Here is an 18592-nt window from a genome sequence, read left to right as displayed (position 1 = left end):
CCGGGGGCCCTTGCATGTCAGGGGAATCAAAGTGGAGGGACAGTGGCGGAAGCACCATCCACACGCCTCGCTTTCAATCGATGGTGGGCAAACACATCTACTTTCTCTGCGGAAAGAAGTAACGCAAATGTTCATGTCAGGGATGAGATAACGGGTTTTCATCATCACACACTAATAGACATACAGCTACCAGCCACAATGGCTTCTGCTGTCCCTGTCTCAAATCTAGACTACAGTACCCTCCTTTACTCCCTAGTTTGCATGAACATTAAAATGTCCTAGTTGTGGTGCACCGTGTTGTGCATTAACTATGTGGTCTCTCTGTGTTTAACCATCATTACAACTAGGACGTTTTAATGTTCATTTGGAGTGATTGACAGGCTGGCTATCTCCAAGCAATTACATTCATTATAATAAAGTGTTGGGAGTCACACATGCCATTAACCAGAGTAGAACCATGAATGTGGCCATCTATAGTGGGCTGTTGCAGTCATATCTGACCTTTGCTAATCACTTAATTCTAGCTTTGACTAAGAGCAACCACTACTCAAAACAGGCTGCAACCTAAACAACACTGACCCTTCAATTCATGACTGAATTCCTTACTGAATGCCTTACTGAATTCCTTACTGAATTCCTTGCTGGATTCCTTGCTGAATTCCTTACTGAATTCCTTACTGAATTTCTTACATTCAAAGGAATATAGTGAAGCTGGTAAAAATGTCACTTTCTATGTGTCATCAACAGAGGCGACAGAATCCTAATGCGGTACTGTACGATACTTAAAGGGAGGGTGGATGGAACAGCACTCAGTGTGATTTGATGAACAGTAGCTAAGAGGGCGTTAGACAGATTGAGGCTTGACTTTATGGCCTGGGGACAGACACTGTCTGGGACATTTAGTGGGACAGATTGACTGGCTGCTGTGGTGCTTACCGCTGGATGCACCTGGAACTGTGCTGCTATAAGAGTTCACCTTAACTGACTGCTACTACTTCTTTCTCTCTCGCTCTATCCTCTCTCTCTCTCTCCCTCTCTCTCTCTCTCTATCCTCTTTCTCTCTTTATCCTCTCTCTCTCGCTCTCTCTCTCTCTATCATCTCTCTCTCTCAATCCTCACTCTCTTTATCCTTTCTATCTCTCTCTTCTCTCTCTCTCTCTCCTCTCTCTCTCTCTCTATCCTCTCTCTCTCAATCCTCACTCTCTTTATCCTTTCTCTCTCTCTCTCTCTCTCTCTCTCTCTCTCTCTCTCTCTCTCTCTCTCTCTCTCTATCCTCTCTCTCTCAATCCTTTCTCCCTCTCTCTTTTCTCTTTCCCTCTCTCTCTCTCTCTCTCTCTCTCTCTCTCTCTCTCTCTCTCTCTCTCTCTCTCTCTCTCTCTCTCTCTCTTCTCTCTTCTCTCTCTCTCTTCTCTCTCTCTTCTCTTCTCTCTCTTCTCTCTCTCTCTCTCTCTCTCTCTCTCTCTCTCTCTCTCTCTCTCTCTCTCTCTCTCTCTCTTCAAAGTGCTTTGCTAACTGCTTTCTTTCAACCCCCCTCTCTTCTCTATCTCTCTCTCTCTCTGTGTCTCTGTATGCGTGGGCGTGTGTGTGTGTTGTGGGTATGCGTGTGTGTATGTGTGTGCACGCTCATCATGCCTGTCTGCAGAGCGGGCAGCGGGGCTGTGTTGTCGCTTGGTAGTGCCCTGCCACAAAGGGATGCCCCGCCTCACCGACCTGTCCGTCAAAACCAAAGACGTGTGGGAGATCCCACGGGAGTCACTGCAGCTCATCAAGCGTCTGGGGAATGGGCAGTTTGGGGAGGTCTGGATGGGTACGGGCAGACTCGCCTCCGTAAACGTCTGACCACAGGCTACATGAAAGGAGGCCACACTGACTGAGAAAGCAGAGACATCAGACAGAGAACAGATTCAGTCTCCTCACAACCTCTCTCTCTTAGAGAAAGGGGGAACGTCAGAAACGTTTTTACTGTTAAATAAGATCATCATTACTTGGTCTCTCCTAAGGGACACTTAGTTTGTGATCCATGTAAAACACGAACAATGATTTCAACAAACTGTCAATGTCTACAAACTCTGCTCTCTCAATTCAATATGGCCGCCTTCCATCTGCCTGTTTGCATGTTCCTCTCCCTGGTAGTTAACTCTGTGTGCCTTGCCTTCCATGTTCCCTCCCCTGTAGAGAGTGCGGATGGTTTGTGCTTTAATTTAACCGGTGTGTGTGTGAACTACACCCCTGATACTGTGGGCCTGACTCACGATTCCTGGGAAATCGCCAGAGACTCACTTGAGTTCGAAGTAAAGCTGGGGGCGGGATGTTTTGCTGAGGTGTGGTGTGGTAAGAACAAAATAGTTCCATCATTTTCTTTTCATTTATAGTGTGTCCGGGAGGAAAATTTGATAACTTATATTTATTTATTTTCTAAGTATTGAATCACCTGAGGACATTTTCAGTCTATAAATCACAAAATGAAACTTTTGTGCAGGTGGTTCAGTTTTGTATTGTAATGGTTCATGAAAATGTAAGTTATCGTTCTTTTTTTCAGGATACCCTACATTTTTGCAAATATTATTTTATCATGCTTCATTTAAGGGCTTAAAGGCTTAAATCAGTAGTCTAAAAGTAACTTTTTAAACATACAATCCTACTATTATTTTAATGTATCTTGTGTAGAACTGGCTAAATGAACTACTTTTGAGTCCAGAGTTTTAGATCAGGGGTGTGTCCTGTTTGGACATTCTGTTTATGGGTTTGGGGTTTTGGTTGGGGCTAGTCCCGGCTGATAGCCTAGCCCCACAACCTGCTGACACCCGGGATCCCATTACCTCAGAACCCAGCGGGTGACCTCAGCACAGTCACTGCACAGTACCAGGCCCCAAAAAGACTGACGAGGCCCAGCAGTGATGGCTGTGTCACTTATCAACACCGCTCTCCAGGATTTATTCAAATTCTTAAATTAAAATCCCCAAACTCACCGCAGTAGAAAAGCATGTGGATCCCAAATGTCACACACTGACTCGAGGTCTGTCTTGCCTTTAGGTCACAGTTAATATTTTGGCATTATTTACTGTGACAGCCCGCATCCCAAATGGCATCCTATTCCTTATATAGTGCCCTACCTTTGGGCACTGGGCAAAAGTAGTACAGGAATAGGATGCTATTTGGGACGCAGCCACAGAACAAGCTAAATTAACTCGTATGAAGAAGACCCTGATTCAATGGTTCAATGTTTCACAGTGTACTTCCTGACACAAAGGCCTGAAGCTGTAGGTACACTATTGTAAAGAACAGTGGCATGCTCACACTGTGCTACAGTACAGTAACTTGCACGACACCAGAGAGGGCCTTACTTACAGGGCTATTGCTTTTGTTAATTATCCTACAACGGATGATCCTTTCCCGTGTTGGTATATTGTGGGGTGTAAAACCTTGCCAGATCTCTCTCATGGCTTTTGAAAGCCATTTGAAAGGAAGGGTCACTATACATGTCATACACATTGATTTGTCCCTCAGGACAACCTTTGTGCGTGTGAATTAAAGGCAAGCAGACGTCAATGTCCATTTCTGAGTTGTGTGCTGCGTTGTTGTATTTCAAAGCAAGACTTGTCTGTTTATTGAGTTTTTAGATATGTACATACTATGTTGTACACAGTATTACTTATTGAATTCACAACAAAATGGTCTCAAGTCTTGCTTTGTGACATGATGTACTGTATACATCAATGAACAGTTTTCCAGATCCAGATTGAGCCTAGTCCTGGACTAAGAAGCATGCTCAATGGATAATCTCCACCGAAATAACCTAGTCCAAGACTAGGATTAAACTGTCTAGGAAACTGGCCCCAGAAGTTGTGAGATGTGACGGCTGTACTTCTACTTTGTCCTTGGTGGGTAACAGGAACGTGGAACGGCACCACTAAGGTGGCGGTGAAGACCCTGAAGCCGGGCACCATGTCTCCCGAGTCCTTCCTGGAAGAAGCCCAGATCATGAAGAAGCTCCGGCATGACAAGCTGGTGCAGCTCTACGCTGTGGTGTCTGAGGAACCCATCTACATCGTCACTGAGTACATGGGCAAAGGTATTGTCAATCACACACCCATGAATGGACGCATGCACACATAGACAGACACACACACACCCAACCACACACAGTTCATGTTGAAACACACACACACAATACAATACCTTTGTCCACGTACTCTGCGACGATGCTATGGAGAAAACGGACCCTAGAACTCAATATTTCTTTAAAGAATTGACACTGTGGTGAGCCAGCACCTTCAGTGACACGCTGTAGGCCTAGCTAGATAGACTATGTAACCATCTGCCTTGTTGCAAGCCCTGTGTGTTTTTTCAGTTCAACAATAATTGAAGCCTATAGTTAACTATAGCACAGTTGGCCAACAAGCTGACATTTACGAGCACCGCAAGAAAGAGCTTCAGATCCCTCAATTAAGTGTATAATAAAATGGGCTGAAAACATTGTTTCTTTGACAAGCTGGGAAGGAATCCCACATGTAGGTCAGACTGTTAACTGACGTTCAGAAGACTTGTTTCAATAAAGATCTTCTATTTCAAATGCATGTTCTGACAACAGATATCTCCTGTTGTTTAGGAAGCCTCCTGGATTTCTTGAAGGATGGGGAGGGACGAGGACTGAAGCTGCCCAATCTGGTTGACATGGCAGCCCAGGTAAGCCCCGATAAAGATGTCACTCACTCAGCTCTGTGTTTATATAACTGACCACAAACAAGACAACTCAGAAGCACTGAAACTTCAGGACAGGGGTGTGTCACCGTGTGTTGTATTCTTTCTGGAACTACAGGGGTGTGTCACCGTGTGTTGTATTCTTTCTGGAACTACAGGGGTGTGTCACCGTGTGTTGTATTCTTTCTGGAACTACAGGGGTGTGTCACCGTGTGTTGTATTCTTTCTGGAACTACAGGGGTGTGTCACCGTGTGTTGTATTCTTTCTGGAACTACATTTAACTCAGTGATTTTACTGTCTGTCTGTCTGTCTGTCTGTCTGTCTGTCTGTCTGTCTGTCTGTCTGTCTGTCTGTTTGTTCCAGGTGGCAGCAGGCATGGCGTACATCGAGAGGATGAACTACATTCACAGAGATCTGCGCTCTGCTAACATCCTGGTCGGGGACAACCTGGTGTGTAAGATCGCCGACTTCGGGTTGGCCAGGCTGATTGAGGACAATGAGTACACAGCACGGCAAGGTGAGGTCACACACACACACACACACACACACACACACACACACACACACACACACACACACACACACACACACACACACACACACACACACACACACACACACACACACACACACACACTAATGATTGCCTTAGTTCATGAAGAGAGTTCTTCCAACACAATATCATCACACCTTGACAGGATGTCAATGGCTCACTATCTGGCTATACCACTGTACTACAGAGACACTGAGAGACACTCCCATCTCTGGAGAGAATGAAGACCAGTAGCCATATGTCGCTAAGTTATATTCTGTCATCCACTCATCCCCCTCTGTTCTCTCCCAGGTGCTAAATTCCCTATTAAGTGGACAGCCCCGGAGGCTGCGCTGTTTGGGAAGTTCACCATCAAGTCAGACGTGTGGTCGTTCGGCATCCTGCTCACTGAGCTGGTCACCAAGGGACGGGTACCCTACCCAGGTGAGGAGGATCAAGGGACAGATGACCAGAGAATCAATGGTTCCGTCTCCAATGGCACCATAGGGCTCTGGTCACTATGTAGGGTAGCAACCCAATGGTTCTGTCTCCAATGGCACCATAGGGCTCTGGTCACTATGTAGGGTAGCAACCCAATGGTTCTGTCTCCAATGGCACCATAGGGCTCTGGTCACTATGTAGGGTATCAACCCAATGGTTCTGTCTCCAATAGCACCATAGGGCTCTGGTCACTATGTAGGGTAGCAACCCAGTGGCACCATAGGGCTCTGGTCACTATGTAGGGTAGCAACCCAATGGTTCCGTCTCCAATGGCACCATAGGGCTCTGGTCACTATGTAGGGTAGCAACCCAATGGTTCTGTCTCCAATGGCACCATAGGGCTCTGGTCACTATGTAGGGTAGTAACCCAATGGTTCTGTCTCCAATAGCACCATAGGGCTCTGGTCACTATGTAGGGTAGCAACCCAATGGTTCTGTCTCCAATAGCACCATAGGGCTCTGGTCACTATGTAGGGTAGCAACCCAATGGTTCTGTCTCCAATGGCACCATAGGGCTCTGGTCACTATGTAGGGTAGCAACCCAATGGTTCTGTCTCCAATGGCACCATAGGGCTCTGGTCACTATGTAGGGTAGCAACCCAATGGTTCTGTCTCCAATGGCACCATAGGGCTCTGGTCACTATGTAGGGTAGCAACCCAATGGTTCTGTCTCCAATGGCACCATAGGGCTCTGGTCACTATGTAGGGTAGCAACCCAATGGTTCTGTCTCCAATGGCACCATAGGGCTCTGGTCACTATGTAGGGTAGCAACCCAATGGCACCATAGGGCTCTGGTCACTATGTAGGGTAGCAACCCAATGGTTCCGTCTCCAATGGCACCATAGGGCTCTGGTCACTATGTAGGGTAGCAACCCAATGGTTCTGTCTCCAATGGCACCATAGGGCTCTGGTCACTATGTAGGGTAGCAACCCAATGGCACCATAGGGCTATGGTCACTATGTAGGGTAGCAACCCAATGGTTCTGTCTCCAATGGCACCATAGGGCTCTGGTCACTATGTAGGGTAGCAACCCAATGGCACCATAGGGCTCTGGTCACTATGTAGGGTAGCAACCCAATGGCACCATAGGGTTCTGGTCACTATGTAGGGTAGAGGGTGCCATTTTTGGACTCAACCCATGTGATATAATGTTCACATCCTGACAGAGCTGAAGACGATGTGTGTTGTGTTTGTTTTGATTAAGTTACTATTATGGATAAGCCTCACTTGTATTAAGAATAGGTAGAGGACTATGGTGCAATTATAAAGTACAACAACAGCTTGTATAACAAGTTGCAGGCAGCTCCCGCTGTTTACGCTAAAGAAAAGAAGAGGTCGAACCACGGCTGAGTAACTTTGTTTTCCTGCCAGAATCAGAGATTTATAACTGTTAATCCAGGGTCTGCCTCTGGGCTGCTGCTAGCCCGTGTGAGAGGACTGGTCAGGGGCAGGGAGTTGACTGAGATCAGCACGAGGGAGGGAGAGAGGAACACATGTTTGTCTAGATGGGCCACTTCACTGAGCTGGTGTGGGAGGGAGGGAGGGAGAATGGGCACGAGTGGAGGGCTTGCACGCTATGGAGGCCAAGCTGGAGCTGAGGGAATAATAGCATCATCCTAACAGATGTCTTAGCAGCTTTCGAAGGCCCTTTCTCCGGACTCTTCTTGTTGATGCAGAGGCTACATCTCTTAGCTAGTCAAAAGCGGATAGTAAGCCATTCAAACATCCCCAGGTTGTAAAACTTGTAAACCCTGTGCCTTAAGGTCAGCATCTCTGAGGTTTAAAGCTCAATGTCTCTGTCATTAAGGTCATTCATTAAAGGTCAAAACTGATGTCTTTCATTGAACTGTCTTATCGGTTACTTTAAAACCCTCTGCTGTAGTTACTGAACTTATCTTTATCTCTTTTCCTGTGTGTGTCTGTGTGTGTGTCTGTGTGTGTGTGTGTGTGTGTGTGTGTGTGTGTGTGTGTGTCTGTGTGTCTGTGTGTGTGTCTGTGTGTGTGTCTGTGTGTGTCTGTGTGTGTGTCTGTGTGTGTGTCTGTGTGCGTGTCTGTGTGTCTGTGTGTGTGTCTGTGTGTGTCTGTGTGTGTGTCTGTGTGTGTGTCTGTGTGTGTGTCTGTGTGTGTCTGTGTGTGTGTCTGTGTGTGTCTGTGTTTGTCCGGCGCCCGTGTGTGTAGGGATGAACAACCGGGAGGTGCTGGAGCAGGTGGAGCGAGGCTACAGGATGCCCTGTCCCCAGGACTGCCCCATCTCCCTCCACGAGCTCATGGTGCAGTGCTGGAAGAAGGACGCAGAGGAAAGGCCCACCTTCGAGTACCTGCAGGCCTTCCTGGAGGACTACTTCACGGCCACGGAGCCGCAGTACCAGCCAGGGGACAACCTCTAAACGCTGGGCTGGGAACAGGACTGGACTGAACCGTAGCTCTCTGGAGCCCCACCAGGGACCAGGGACCTGTACATCTTCCTCAACTTAACAGAGCATCTTGTCTCAACTCTCCTCACTCTCCGTGGCTGACCCTGAGACTCAACAGACTGGATACCAGAGGTTTTGTGTGTGAGGGAAAGTGGGGTTTGATCTAGCTGGGGCTGGGTTAAATAGGTTGGGCGTGTATGGGTTATGAAGGAGGGAGGGAGAGGGGAAGGGAGGGAGATTTGGGTGTGGTTGGGTTTGTGATGATGCAATGAAATGCCTGTATTCAATGTAAATATGAACAGCTTGTTTGCTTAACTTTTGGGCTTTCTTTTGTTGGTTTGTTTGTTTGACATATTTTCTCCAGCACAATAATGATGATGACGATGATAATAAAGAAATTATGACCATTTCAATGGTGCACCATGAGACCAATATCTCAAGTTATCTGGTCTCTTCCAATCCAGATTCTCTTCCAATCCAGATTCTCTTCCAATCCAGATTCTACAGGACATTCCTTTCTTTGCAAAGTCATCTGTTTTACCGACTAGGCTAGCATGACAAAGTAGTCTGTTTTTCTAGCAATGCTTCTTATGAAGTAAGTTTGATATGATTCATCAATGTGAGATAGCTTTGTCCTCCTCATAATAATAGATGTTGGGCTAATGCTGTAACAAAGTTATTTTACAAATAATGTATGTTACATTTTGTAATCGCAGCCAAACGTGTAAGAATTATACTTTTGAACATATCTCTTCTCGCTTACCAGATTTTAAGAAAAGTAAATAATGGGGAAAAATCTGTCTTTCCAGGTATTATTTAGTGTGTACTGGAAGGGCATACCGTTTATTTAAGAAGAGAAAGATGTATGTCGACATTTAATGGTCATATTTGAACTTGTATGCAGAGTTCCATTTTAACAGCCATTCCAAGGCATCCATCTCATGGACCTTGTTTCCTCCATGATGTGTAGCCATGTAGTGGGAAGTCTTAGTGGGTAACGTCTCTTCCTCCCTCTGTGAACAGTGACATGTCCCCATTCACCTCATGTCCCACCCTAGGTCTGTCTGTATGCAGTACAGCACCACCAGTAGGAAGGATCCTTTCTCAGCTCATTTCTGGACCACTTCCTTTGGATTACTTGACCTTTTTTATGTTTAAACTGACATGGATATGTTAAGTCTTGTGTCTTTTGTTTCAGAGTAGGTTTTATTGAACCTTAATTGCTCGATCTTTGAGGAATGGGTTGTACTGTATATTCAAGGGGAATGTTGAAAGACACTGGTGAAACGTCCAGCTGTAAAGCTTGACCTTGTTTTGTCTCAATGTAGTATTTGTTCTTATCTTAAGACGGTTAAAGTGATAATCGGGATCTGTTTAAGATTGAACCCCATCGTTGTTTTACAGTTTTACAACTTAATGGTTTTAAAAGTGTCAGTAATCCTCCTAGTTTATTTCTTCCATTTTCCATTTTTTTACATTTCTGTTTTGTTAATTCAGTGGTTTGGCATTTGAAATTCAAAAAGAACAATAAACATTTTACACTCTTTCCAAGACACTTGTTTTATTTTTATGGAATTGCTGCTTCTATACATTGTGTCTGTTGTGTGTGTCTGGACATTGTAATCCACTAGGCCTGTCCATCTCTGCCTTCATGACGACCTGGTGTTGCTACAGGGTGAAAAATAAGAGTTTTGAAGAAGACTCTCTAGCCCTGTTTATAACTGCCGTTAACATGCATTCAGGTATAAACAGGGCTTCTCTCCATCTCTCTCACTCGCTCGCTTTTTGTCTCACTCTCTCATGCTAGCATAGGAACAGACAGACTGGACCTTTGAAAGCTGTGGTTCTCCAGCCCCAATAGCTGTATGATAAGGAGAGGGCCAGCAGCCAGCAGGTCTCTCCAGACCCATAGCTGTATGATAAGGAGAGGGCCAGCAGCCAGCTAGTCTCTCCAGCCCCATAGCTGTATGATAAGGAGAGGGCCAGCAGCCAGCAGGTCTCTCCAGCCCCATAGCTGTATGATAAGGAGAGGGCCAGCAGCCAGCAGGTCTCTCCAGACCCATAGCTGTATGATAAGGAGAGGGCCAGCAGCCAGATAGTCTCTCCAGCCCCATAGCTGTATGATAAAGAGAGGGCCAGCAGCCAGCTAGTCTCTCCAGCCCCATAGCTGTATGATAAGGAGAGGGCCAGCAGCCAGCAGGTCTCTCCAGACCAATAGCTGTACGATAAGGAGAGGGCCAGCAGCCAGCTAGTCTCTCCAGCCCCATAGCTGTATGATAAGGAGAGGGCCAGCAGCCAGCTAGTCTCTCCAGCCCCATAGCTGTATGATAAGGAGAGGGCAGCAGCCAGCAGGTCTCTCCAGACCCATAGCTGTATGATAAGGAGAAGGCCAGCAGCCAGCTAGTCTATCCAGCCCCATAGCTGTATGATAAGGAGAGGGCCAGCAGCCAGCTAGTCTCTCCAGCCCCATAGCTGTATGATAAGGAGAGGGCTAGCAGCGAGCAGGTCTCTCCAGCCCCATAGCTGTATGATAAGGAGAGGGCTAACAGCCAGCGGGTCTCTCCAGCCCCATAGCTGTATGATAAGGAGAGGGCTAGCAGCGAGCAGGTCTCTCCAGCCCCATAGCTGTATAATAAGGAGAGGGCCAGCAGCCAGCAGGTCTCTCCAGACCCATAGCTGTATGATAAGGAGAGGGCCAGCAGCCAGCTAGTCTCTCCAGCCCCATAGCTGTATGATAAGGAGAGGGCCAGCAGCCAGCAGGTCTCTCCAGACCAATAGCTGTACGATAAGGAGAGGGCCAGCAGCCAGCTAGTCTCTCCAGCCCCATAGCTGTATGATAAGGAGAGGGCCAGCAGCCAGCTAGTCTCTCCAGCCCCATAGCTGTATGATAAGGAGAGGGCCAGCAGCCAGCAAGTCTCTCCAGCCCCATAGCTGTATGATAAGGAGAGGGCCAGCAGCCAGCTAGTCTCTCCAGCCCCATAGCTGTATGATAAGGAGAGGGCCAGCAGCCAGCTAGTCTCTCCAGCCCCATAGCTGTATGATAAGGAGAGGGCCAGCAGCCAGCTAGTCTCTCCAGACCCATAGCTGTATGATAAGGAGAGGGCCAGCAGCCAGCTAGTCTCTCCAGCCCCATAGCTGTATGATAAGGAGAGGGCCAGCAGCCAGCTAGTCTCTCCAGCCCCATAGCTGTATGATAAGGAGAGGGCCAGCAGCCAGCTAGTCTCTCCAGCCCCATAGCTGTATGATAAGGAGAGGGCCAGCAGCCAGCTAGTCTCTCCAGCCCCATAGCTGTATGATAAGGAGAGGGCCAGCAGCCAGCAGGTCTCTCCAGACCCATAGCTGTATGATAAGGAGAGGGCCAGCAGCCAGCTAGTCTCTCCAGCCCCATAGCTGTATGATAAGGAGAGGGCCAGCAGCCAGCTAGTCTCTCCAGCCCCATAGCTGTATGATAAGGAGAGGGCCAGCAGCCAGCAGGTCTCTCCAGACCCATAGCTGTATGATAAGTAGAGGGCCAGCAGCCAGCTAGTCTCTCCAGCCCCATAGCTGTATGATAAGGAGAGGGCCAGCAGCCAGCTAGTCTCTCCAGACCCATAGCTGTATGATAAGGAGAGGGCCAGCAGCCAGCAGGTCTCTCCAGACCCATAGCTGTATGATAAGGAGAGGGCTAGCAGCGAGCAGGTCTCTCCAGCCCCATATCTGTATAATAAGGAGAGGGCCAGCAGCGAGCAGGTCTCTCCAGCCCCATAGCTGTATGATAAGGAGAGGGCCAGCAGCCAGCAGGTCTCTCCAGACCCATAGCTGTATGATAAGGAGAGGGCCAGCAGCCAGCTAGTCTCTCCAGCCCCATAGCTGTATGATGAGCGGGCCAGCAGCCAGCAGGTCTCTCCAGCCCCATAGCTGTATGATGAGCGGGCCAGCAGCCAGCTAGTCTCTCCAGCCCCATAGCTGTATGATGAGCGGGCCAGCAGCCAGCTGGTCACCTGAGGAGGTGCTAAATGACTGGTACATGACCTCAGGACAGGCCTGCAGCGGGTTGAGGCACCAGTGCCAGGTAGATACAGGGGAACACTATGGCCAGACACGCATACACACATAGTCTGCAGCTCAGGCAATCAGTGGTGACACACCTCACACCTCATCATGTAGCTCATCAACTCCATTGGTAAAGGTTGTTTAGGGACAGCTCAGCTATGACAGGCTCACACATCAGAGTCAAATACACAGCTTTCTTGCTCAGTGTTTAGTCATATAATCACTACCAGCAGCAGCATCAGTCCTGTTGTTTGTTCTCCGTTATTTGATTTCTGAATCAATGTTTATGGGACGAGTCGTGATGGCTGATAAGCTGCAGGACATGTGTCTGTTATCAGGCCAGAGTCACTGCACAATCTCTGTAATAGAAAAAGCATTATGTTAGCAGGTAAGTGTGGAACATTGTTAACTTTTCAGGTTCTACAGTAATCTTGAACAAGACCAGTCTGATAGTGAGTGTTATTTTTCTGTTAAGACCACAAGAGGGAGTCTTTTCCGTGTGTGGGTGTGTCACTGGCGGGGTGTACTGAGCTCAGAGACATAAGAGGAAGCGAGGCACCTTACTCAGCTGTCTATCCCCCAACAATTGTGTGTGGGGGGGGTTCAATTAAAGTCAATGAACTAAGTAGATCAGACCCAACTGCTATTGCATAGGGGACTATGGGAGACATTCAGACACACCCAGTTAAGTAGACCGGACCAGGCTATTTATTTTCAATGGTAAACAGCCTGAGTGAAATATCTTAATTTACTCACCAACAGCTGCCACGATTGGTAACTTCATTGATGAATCATGGTGACTTGTAATACATCTGCTTGGATACATCACAATAACAATATTTCAATCAATACTTCATTTGTTATAAAGGACATTATAGGGATCTTATTCAAGCGCAAATTATACCATTTTAGTTATCATGGCCTGGATCTCACAGATCAATATAAACCCTACAGAGGTCTGTCCTACGCTGTGCAGCTCTGTCTGTCCACATGTGCTTCAGGTGACGTGACACCTGTAGATGAGGCCTCCTTCCTGTATGTAGATTTGCCCAGAGAGAGAGGGAAAGAGAGAGGGAAAGAGATAGGGAAGCTTTATATGACCTGCAGCTGGTTCATTTGGTCCTCATCATCACCTAATACTACTGGACTGGACTGGACAGGCAACACTGTGGATCTCTACTGTACCAGCAGGCCTGCCCCTCTGTGTAAGTAACCTGTACTAACACTTTATTGTTAAATGATGCACTTACATTGATGGGATTATTGTAAACAAGTGCATGTTTTTTTGGGAGGTGGGTTGTAAGTGTGTTTTTATTGATAAAATATTGGAATCTAAACTCTCAGTAGTGTTATGTTTACCATACAGTTCCCCATGGAATCTAAACTCTCAGTAGTGTTATGTTTACCATACAGTTCCCCATGGAATCTAAACTCTCAGTAGTGTTATGTTTACCATACAGTTCCCCATGGAATCTAAACTCTCAGTAGTGTTATGTTTACCATACATTTCCCCATGGAATCTAAACTCTCAGTAGTGTTATGTTTACCATACATTTCTCCATTTGTTTTATCCATTTTTAAAGGGATGGGAATGATACAGCAAGAAGATTCTAGCACTTAGTCATGCAGTTGGCAGTATCATGATATTTTAATTATATATATATATATATATATATAGGCTACAATAGATCTGTGCTTAAAGTCTATGACATTCTACGAAGTGTTCTGCTAAAGAAAAATATATATTTCCAATGATTTGACTTTGCTATATGGGCATCTGGCTATAAAATGGAAAGTGATGGTTCCAAGGAAACCACATATATATGATAACAGCACAAATTCACCCTCATCTGCATGTCTCCTGGTCAATGTCAATACATTACCACAGAGTCATTTAGGCACTTATATAAGCCCTTCAAGGTCATAGGTACACAAGGGTCGTCATGTTGTACTCGCCTGTTCTGTAGAGACTTGTCAGAGGAGATAATTGCATGTTTCAGGCAGTGAAATATCCTTTGCTGTTGTTGACATAGCTATCGTGTTAGTCATCATCAGTTTTATCTAGAAGAAAAAGAAACGCACAGCTATTAAGGCGAGGTGCTGGCTAGCGGAGTAGAAAACTTGAAAATTAAAGAGAGCCGCACACTCTAGGAGCTCAGATGCAAAAATTGAATTACCAACGTTGACAGCAAAGCTGTCTTCATCAGGGTATGATCACAAACACTGCGGGATGACTCGTTTATATAGTGTCAAAAGACACAGGTATCTGTAATCATGGCCAAGAGTGGCCTAATATCATTGGTTAATTATCAAATATTAAAATGTCATACAAAGAACAGCATACAAACAACAAATGGATAGCATACGATCATAGATTCATTTGACTACACAAGCTTACAAACAATTACAATGGCAAAGTCACAATAATCACAAGAATGGCTTCAGATCAAAGTCTACGTTGAGACCGAAGGGAACAAGGGTCTTTAAGTTAAAGATCCAGGCAGCCTCTCGTTTTAACAATAAATTATTAAGGTCAACCCCTCTCCTAGGGAGGGTGACATGTTGTATGCCAATATAACGTAGAGACAAAATCGAGTGGCCTGCCTCCAAGAAGTGGGCCGCAACTGGGTAAGTAACGTTTTTGCACCCAATGGTGCTACGATGCTCTGAGATAAGTTATTTTAATTTGCGCTTTGTTTTACCCACATAATTTTTACCACAAGGACAAGTTATAAGAAAAAGAACTGCCTTAGTGGAGCACGTAATAACACCTTTGATTTCCCGTGAGGGCGGTATTGAAGCTATGGAACATTTTCTTCTGCAACGTGGCCCTAATGAACTACCTTCCAGTGCCTGCATTATAACATTGGCTGAAATAGTACTCACGCATAACTATTTCATGTTTCTAAATTATTTCTTTATTCAGGCGAAGGGTACTGCTATGGGATCCCCCATGGCTCCTAACTATGCTAATTTAGATGTGGGTTACATGGAGAAACAGTTTATTTTCCAACCTCTCAAAAATGTTTTCTTGCCTAACATCATTATTTGGAAATGGTATATTGATGATATTTTTGTTCTATGGAGGGGTGATGCAAAACAGCTCCATGCTTTTCTTAACTCCTGTTCTGATCATTTGAGATTTACTATGCAATCTGATACATGTCAAATCAGTTTTCTTGATCTTCTGATCTTGTGTGAAGATAATGTTCTATACACTGATCTTTACAGGAAGCGTAATGATCATAACAGTTTGTTGAGGGCTGATAGTTGTCACCCACTTCCCTTGAAAAATTGTTTGCCCTACAGCCAATTCTGTCGAATCAAAAGAATTTGCAAAAACCAATCAGATTTCAACAGATATATGGCTGAGACGCAAAGAAAGTTCAAGGAGAGAGGCTACAAAAATGATCAGATTAATATTGCCAATGAGAAAATGAAAAACAAAACGAGACATGACCGTTTAAGGTCAATCTCGCAAAAATATGCATTCTTGTGTTCTAACTACCCGCTGTTCAAAGCGTTCTGAACAAATTAAGGGAATTGTTCATAAATATTGGCACATTATAAAATCCGATGATAGTCTCGGTAATGTGTTTTCGAACCTTCCCTTAGTCGTATTCTCGTGGGGCAGAAATCTCAGAGACCAATTGGTACACTCTGGTTTACCACCCCAATATATTCCTGAACAACGTCTATTTGCGCCCCTACTGGATGGAAATGACAAATGTAATGGTTGTGCTCAATGCAATGGCACTTATAAATGTAGATCCTTCAAACACCCACAAACAGGGAAATCGATCCCAATAAAAGGTGTTATTACGTGCTCCACTAAGGCAGTTATTTATCTTACAACTTGTCCTTGTGGTAAAAATTGTGTGGGTAAAACAAAGCACGAAATAAAAGTACGTATCTCAGAGCATCGTAGCACCATTAGGTGTAAGAACTTTACTTATCCAGTTGCGGCCCACTTCTTGGAGGCAGGCCACTCGATTTCGTCTCTGTGTTATATTGGCATCGAACATGTCACCCTCCCTAGGAGAGGGGAAGACCTTGATAATTTATTGTTAAAACGAGAGGCTGCCTGGATCTTTAACTTAAAGACCCTTGTTCCCTTCGGTCTCAACGTAGACTTTGATCTGAAGCCATTCTTGTGATTATTGTGACTTTGCCATTGTAATTGTTTGTAAGCTTGTGTAGTCAAATGAATCTATGATCGTATGCTATCCATTTGTTGTTTGTATGCTGTTCTTTGTATGACATTTTAATATTTGATAATTAACCAATGATATTAGGCCACTCTTGGCCATGATTACAGACAACTGTGTCTTTTGACACTACATTAACGAGTCATCCCGCAATGTTTGTGATTATACCCTGATGAAGACAGCTTGGCTGTTGAAACGTTGGTAGTTAAATGTTTGCATCTAGAGTGTGCGGCTCTCTTTCATTTTCAAGTCATCATCAGTTTCACAATATTTCACAGTATATGACACTGAATCAAATGCTGTCCGTACGTTCATCCTTGCCTTGAGATGTATGGAATCTTTTCAAATGTGATCATGAAGTCTGCCGAATCTGATTGAGTGCTTCCTTTTCTCATTGAAATTTACCCTTAACATCTCGTCAACAAATAGCCAACCCCAATCATAATATATCCATAAAGGCCTAGTAAAAAACAGTTTTTTGGGGGGAGAAATAAGTAACCCTTCTCAGTCCTTCTCCACATATTGTTTATTACAATGTGCTCATCTCTGTATCAATAATGTCCTCCCATCCAGCTAACATTAATGGGTTTATTGCAGGCATTACCTTATCTGCTATTGCCTGGTGCTGAGGAGGAGGACGGAAACATGGAGGGGGACAGTGGTTTCATCACTGTTCAGAAGGTCTACTACCCTTTGCTGTGCATTCTGGGGATCCCAGGTGTGTGAATCTTCTATCTTGTTTGTGCTGTTTCCTAAATCTATTTGTGTCTGTGTGATGTTCCAAACTTGTTTTCATTAATTATTGTGAGAGCAAATGTCACAACTCAAAACGGGATGCCATTCTATTTCGTGTTCCTCAGCCAATCTCTTCACTTTCTACATGATCTGCTTCCGGAAGTGTGGAATGTCTGACACGGCCATCATCTACCTGAGCTGCTTGGCCATCGTGGACACCTTCTACCTGGTGTGGGTCATCCTGCTGGACCTGACGCTCACCTTCTGGCAGCTGCAGCCTTTCTGGCACTCCCACCCGGCCTGCGGCATCATGGGCTTCCTGCAGTACGGCTCCTTGTACAGCTCCTCCTGGATCGTGGTGGTGTTTACCATCGAACGCTACCTGGTCCTCAGCAGCACGTCCGCCAAGCAGCACTTCTCCCAGGCCAAGGTTACTAGGCTGACCTGTGTGTCTATCATCCTGGTCTCCCACCTGGCCTCCGTGCCCATGGGCTGGATCAACGTGGTGACGCCGAAGAATTTCACCAGAGAGGGGAAGAATGTGACTCTGCCCTGGTGTCACTACAGGGGCCATATCTATTCTACAGTCCTGGTGTGGGTCACTACGTTCCTCTCCGGTGGCATCCCCATCATCCTGGTCATCATCTTCAACTCGCTGATCGGCCACCACCTGACCCGTGCCAGAAAGATGTTTACCAAGGAGGAGCAGAGGGTCATGCGGGGGGGGGGCACCAAGGGCATGGTGCGGAGGACCATCTTCCTGCTGGGCACAGTGTCTGTGTCCTTCGTGGTGCTCAGCCTGCCACGCTTCGTCACCTACTGCATCCTGCGCACCAAGTACAACCACGACTGGTTTGACCGGAACGACTACCGCATTCCCATCAACTTGATTAGTGACCTGGCCAACATGCTGCAGAACCTCAACTCCACCACCAACTTCCTGCTCTACTGCATGGTGAGCCGGGGCTTCCGCCAGGAGCTGATCCACACACTCACCTGCAAGTCCAAGGCCCGAGAGCTGGGCTCCTTCCTCACCCAGACCACAATGAAGGTGTTCTCTCTGGTGGACCATAAAACACCGCCGACCAGAGACCCCATCACTGTAGTCCTCACCAACCTCAAACAGACCCAGTAGAGAGGAGGAGAATGGAGGGGGAAAGGACAATGATGTGTATAAACCCTGGATGACTGACAGAAGGCACTGTATTGAAGCCACTGCACAGCCATCTTGGAACATCTCCTCCATTGTAAAAAAAAAGATTTGGAAGCTATAGAAATGCAATGTCTACATTAGTTTTTGACACGTTTATCGTATTACCGACACCTTAATGCAAATTTTTTAATTATGTTATGTGAGCTAAACATAAAAATATATTTCTTTAAATTCCTTTAAGTCGTTTTTTAGAGAGTACTAATGTTACCGTCCCCACTACAACAATTAAAAATACCTAAATACATATAATTTT

At 45.8% G+C, this 18592-nt stretch overlaps 2 protein-coding genes across 4 annotated transcripts in view; both read left to right on the top strand.

The window, feature by feature from the left end:
* Positions 1-9697, top strand: part of LOC118398743 (tyrosine-protein kinase Fyn) — an 81391-nt gene extending 71694 nt beyond the window's left edge. For 2 of the 3 annotated variants that reach the window (XM_052471116.1, XM_052471117.1), the window contains 6 exons: positions 1643-1807; positions 3893-4072; positions 4610-4686; positions 5066-5219; positions 5547-5678; positions 7916-9697. In XM_052471116.1, coding sequence (XP_052327076.1) covers positions 1643-1807; positions 3893-4072; positions 4610-4686; positions 5066-5219; positions 5547-5678; positions 7916-8124 — 917 coding nt within the window. In that variant the 3' untranslated portion in view covers positions 8125-9697. Of the gene's footprint in view, positions 1-1642; positions 1808-2175; positions 2332-3892; positions 4073-4609; positions 4687-5065; positions 5220-5546; positions 5679-7915 lie in introns of all 3 variants that reach the window. The other variant, XM_052471118.1, reaches the window with a different exon arrangement.
* Positions 9698-17036: 7339 nt separating this feature from the next.
* Positions 17037-18261, top strand: LOC118397879 (probable G-protein coupled receptor 139). The gene is made up of 2 exons (XM_035792737.1): positions 17037-17109; positions 17252-18261. Exons 1-2 carry the CDS (start codon positions 17037-17039, stop codon positions 18259-18261), a joined length of 1083 nt encoding a protein of 360 aa, XP_035648630.1.
* The last annotated feature ends 331 nt before the right edge of the window (positions 18262-18592 follow it).

This window comes from Oncorhynchus keta, chromosome 19 (genome assembly GCF_023373465.1).
Source record: "Oncorhynchus keta strain PuntledgeMale-10-30-2019 chromosome 19, Oket_V2, whole genome shotgun sequence".
NCBI classification, from domain to species: Eukaryota; Metazoa; Chordata; class Actinopteri; order Salmoniformes; family Salmonidae; genus Oncorhynchus; species Oncorhynchus keta.
This window is presented reverse-complemented; position numbering and strand designations above follow the sequence as displayed.

Bases quoted from the DNA above. Each gene is read 5' to 3' on its own strand.
- LOC118397879 (XM_035792737.1), top strand. From the start codon at position 17,037: ATGGAGGGGGACAGTGGTTTCATCACTGTTCAGAAGGTCTACTACCCT. The intron at 17,110-17,251 runs GTGTGTGAATCT...CGTGTTCCTCAG, and splicing joins GTGCATTCTGGGGATCCCAG to CCAATCTCTTCACTTTCTAC.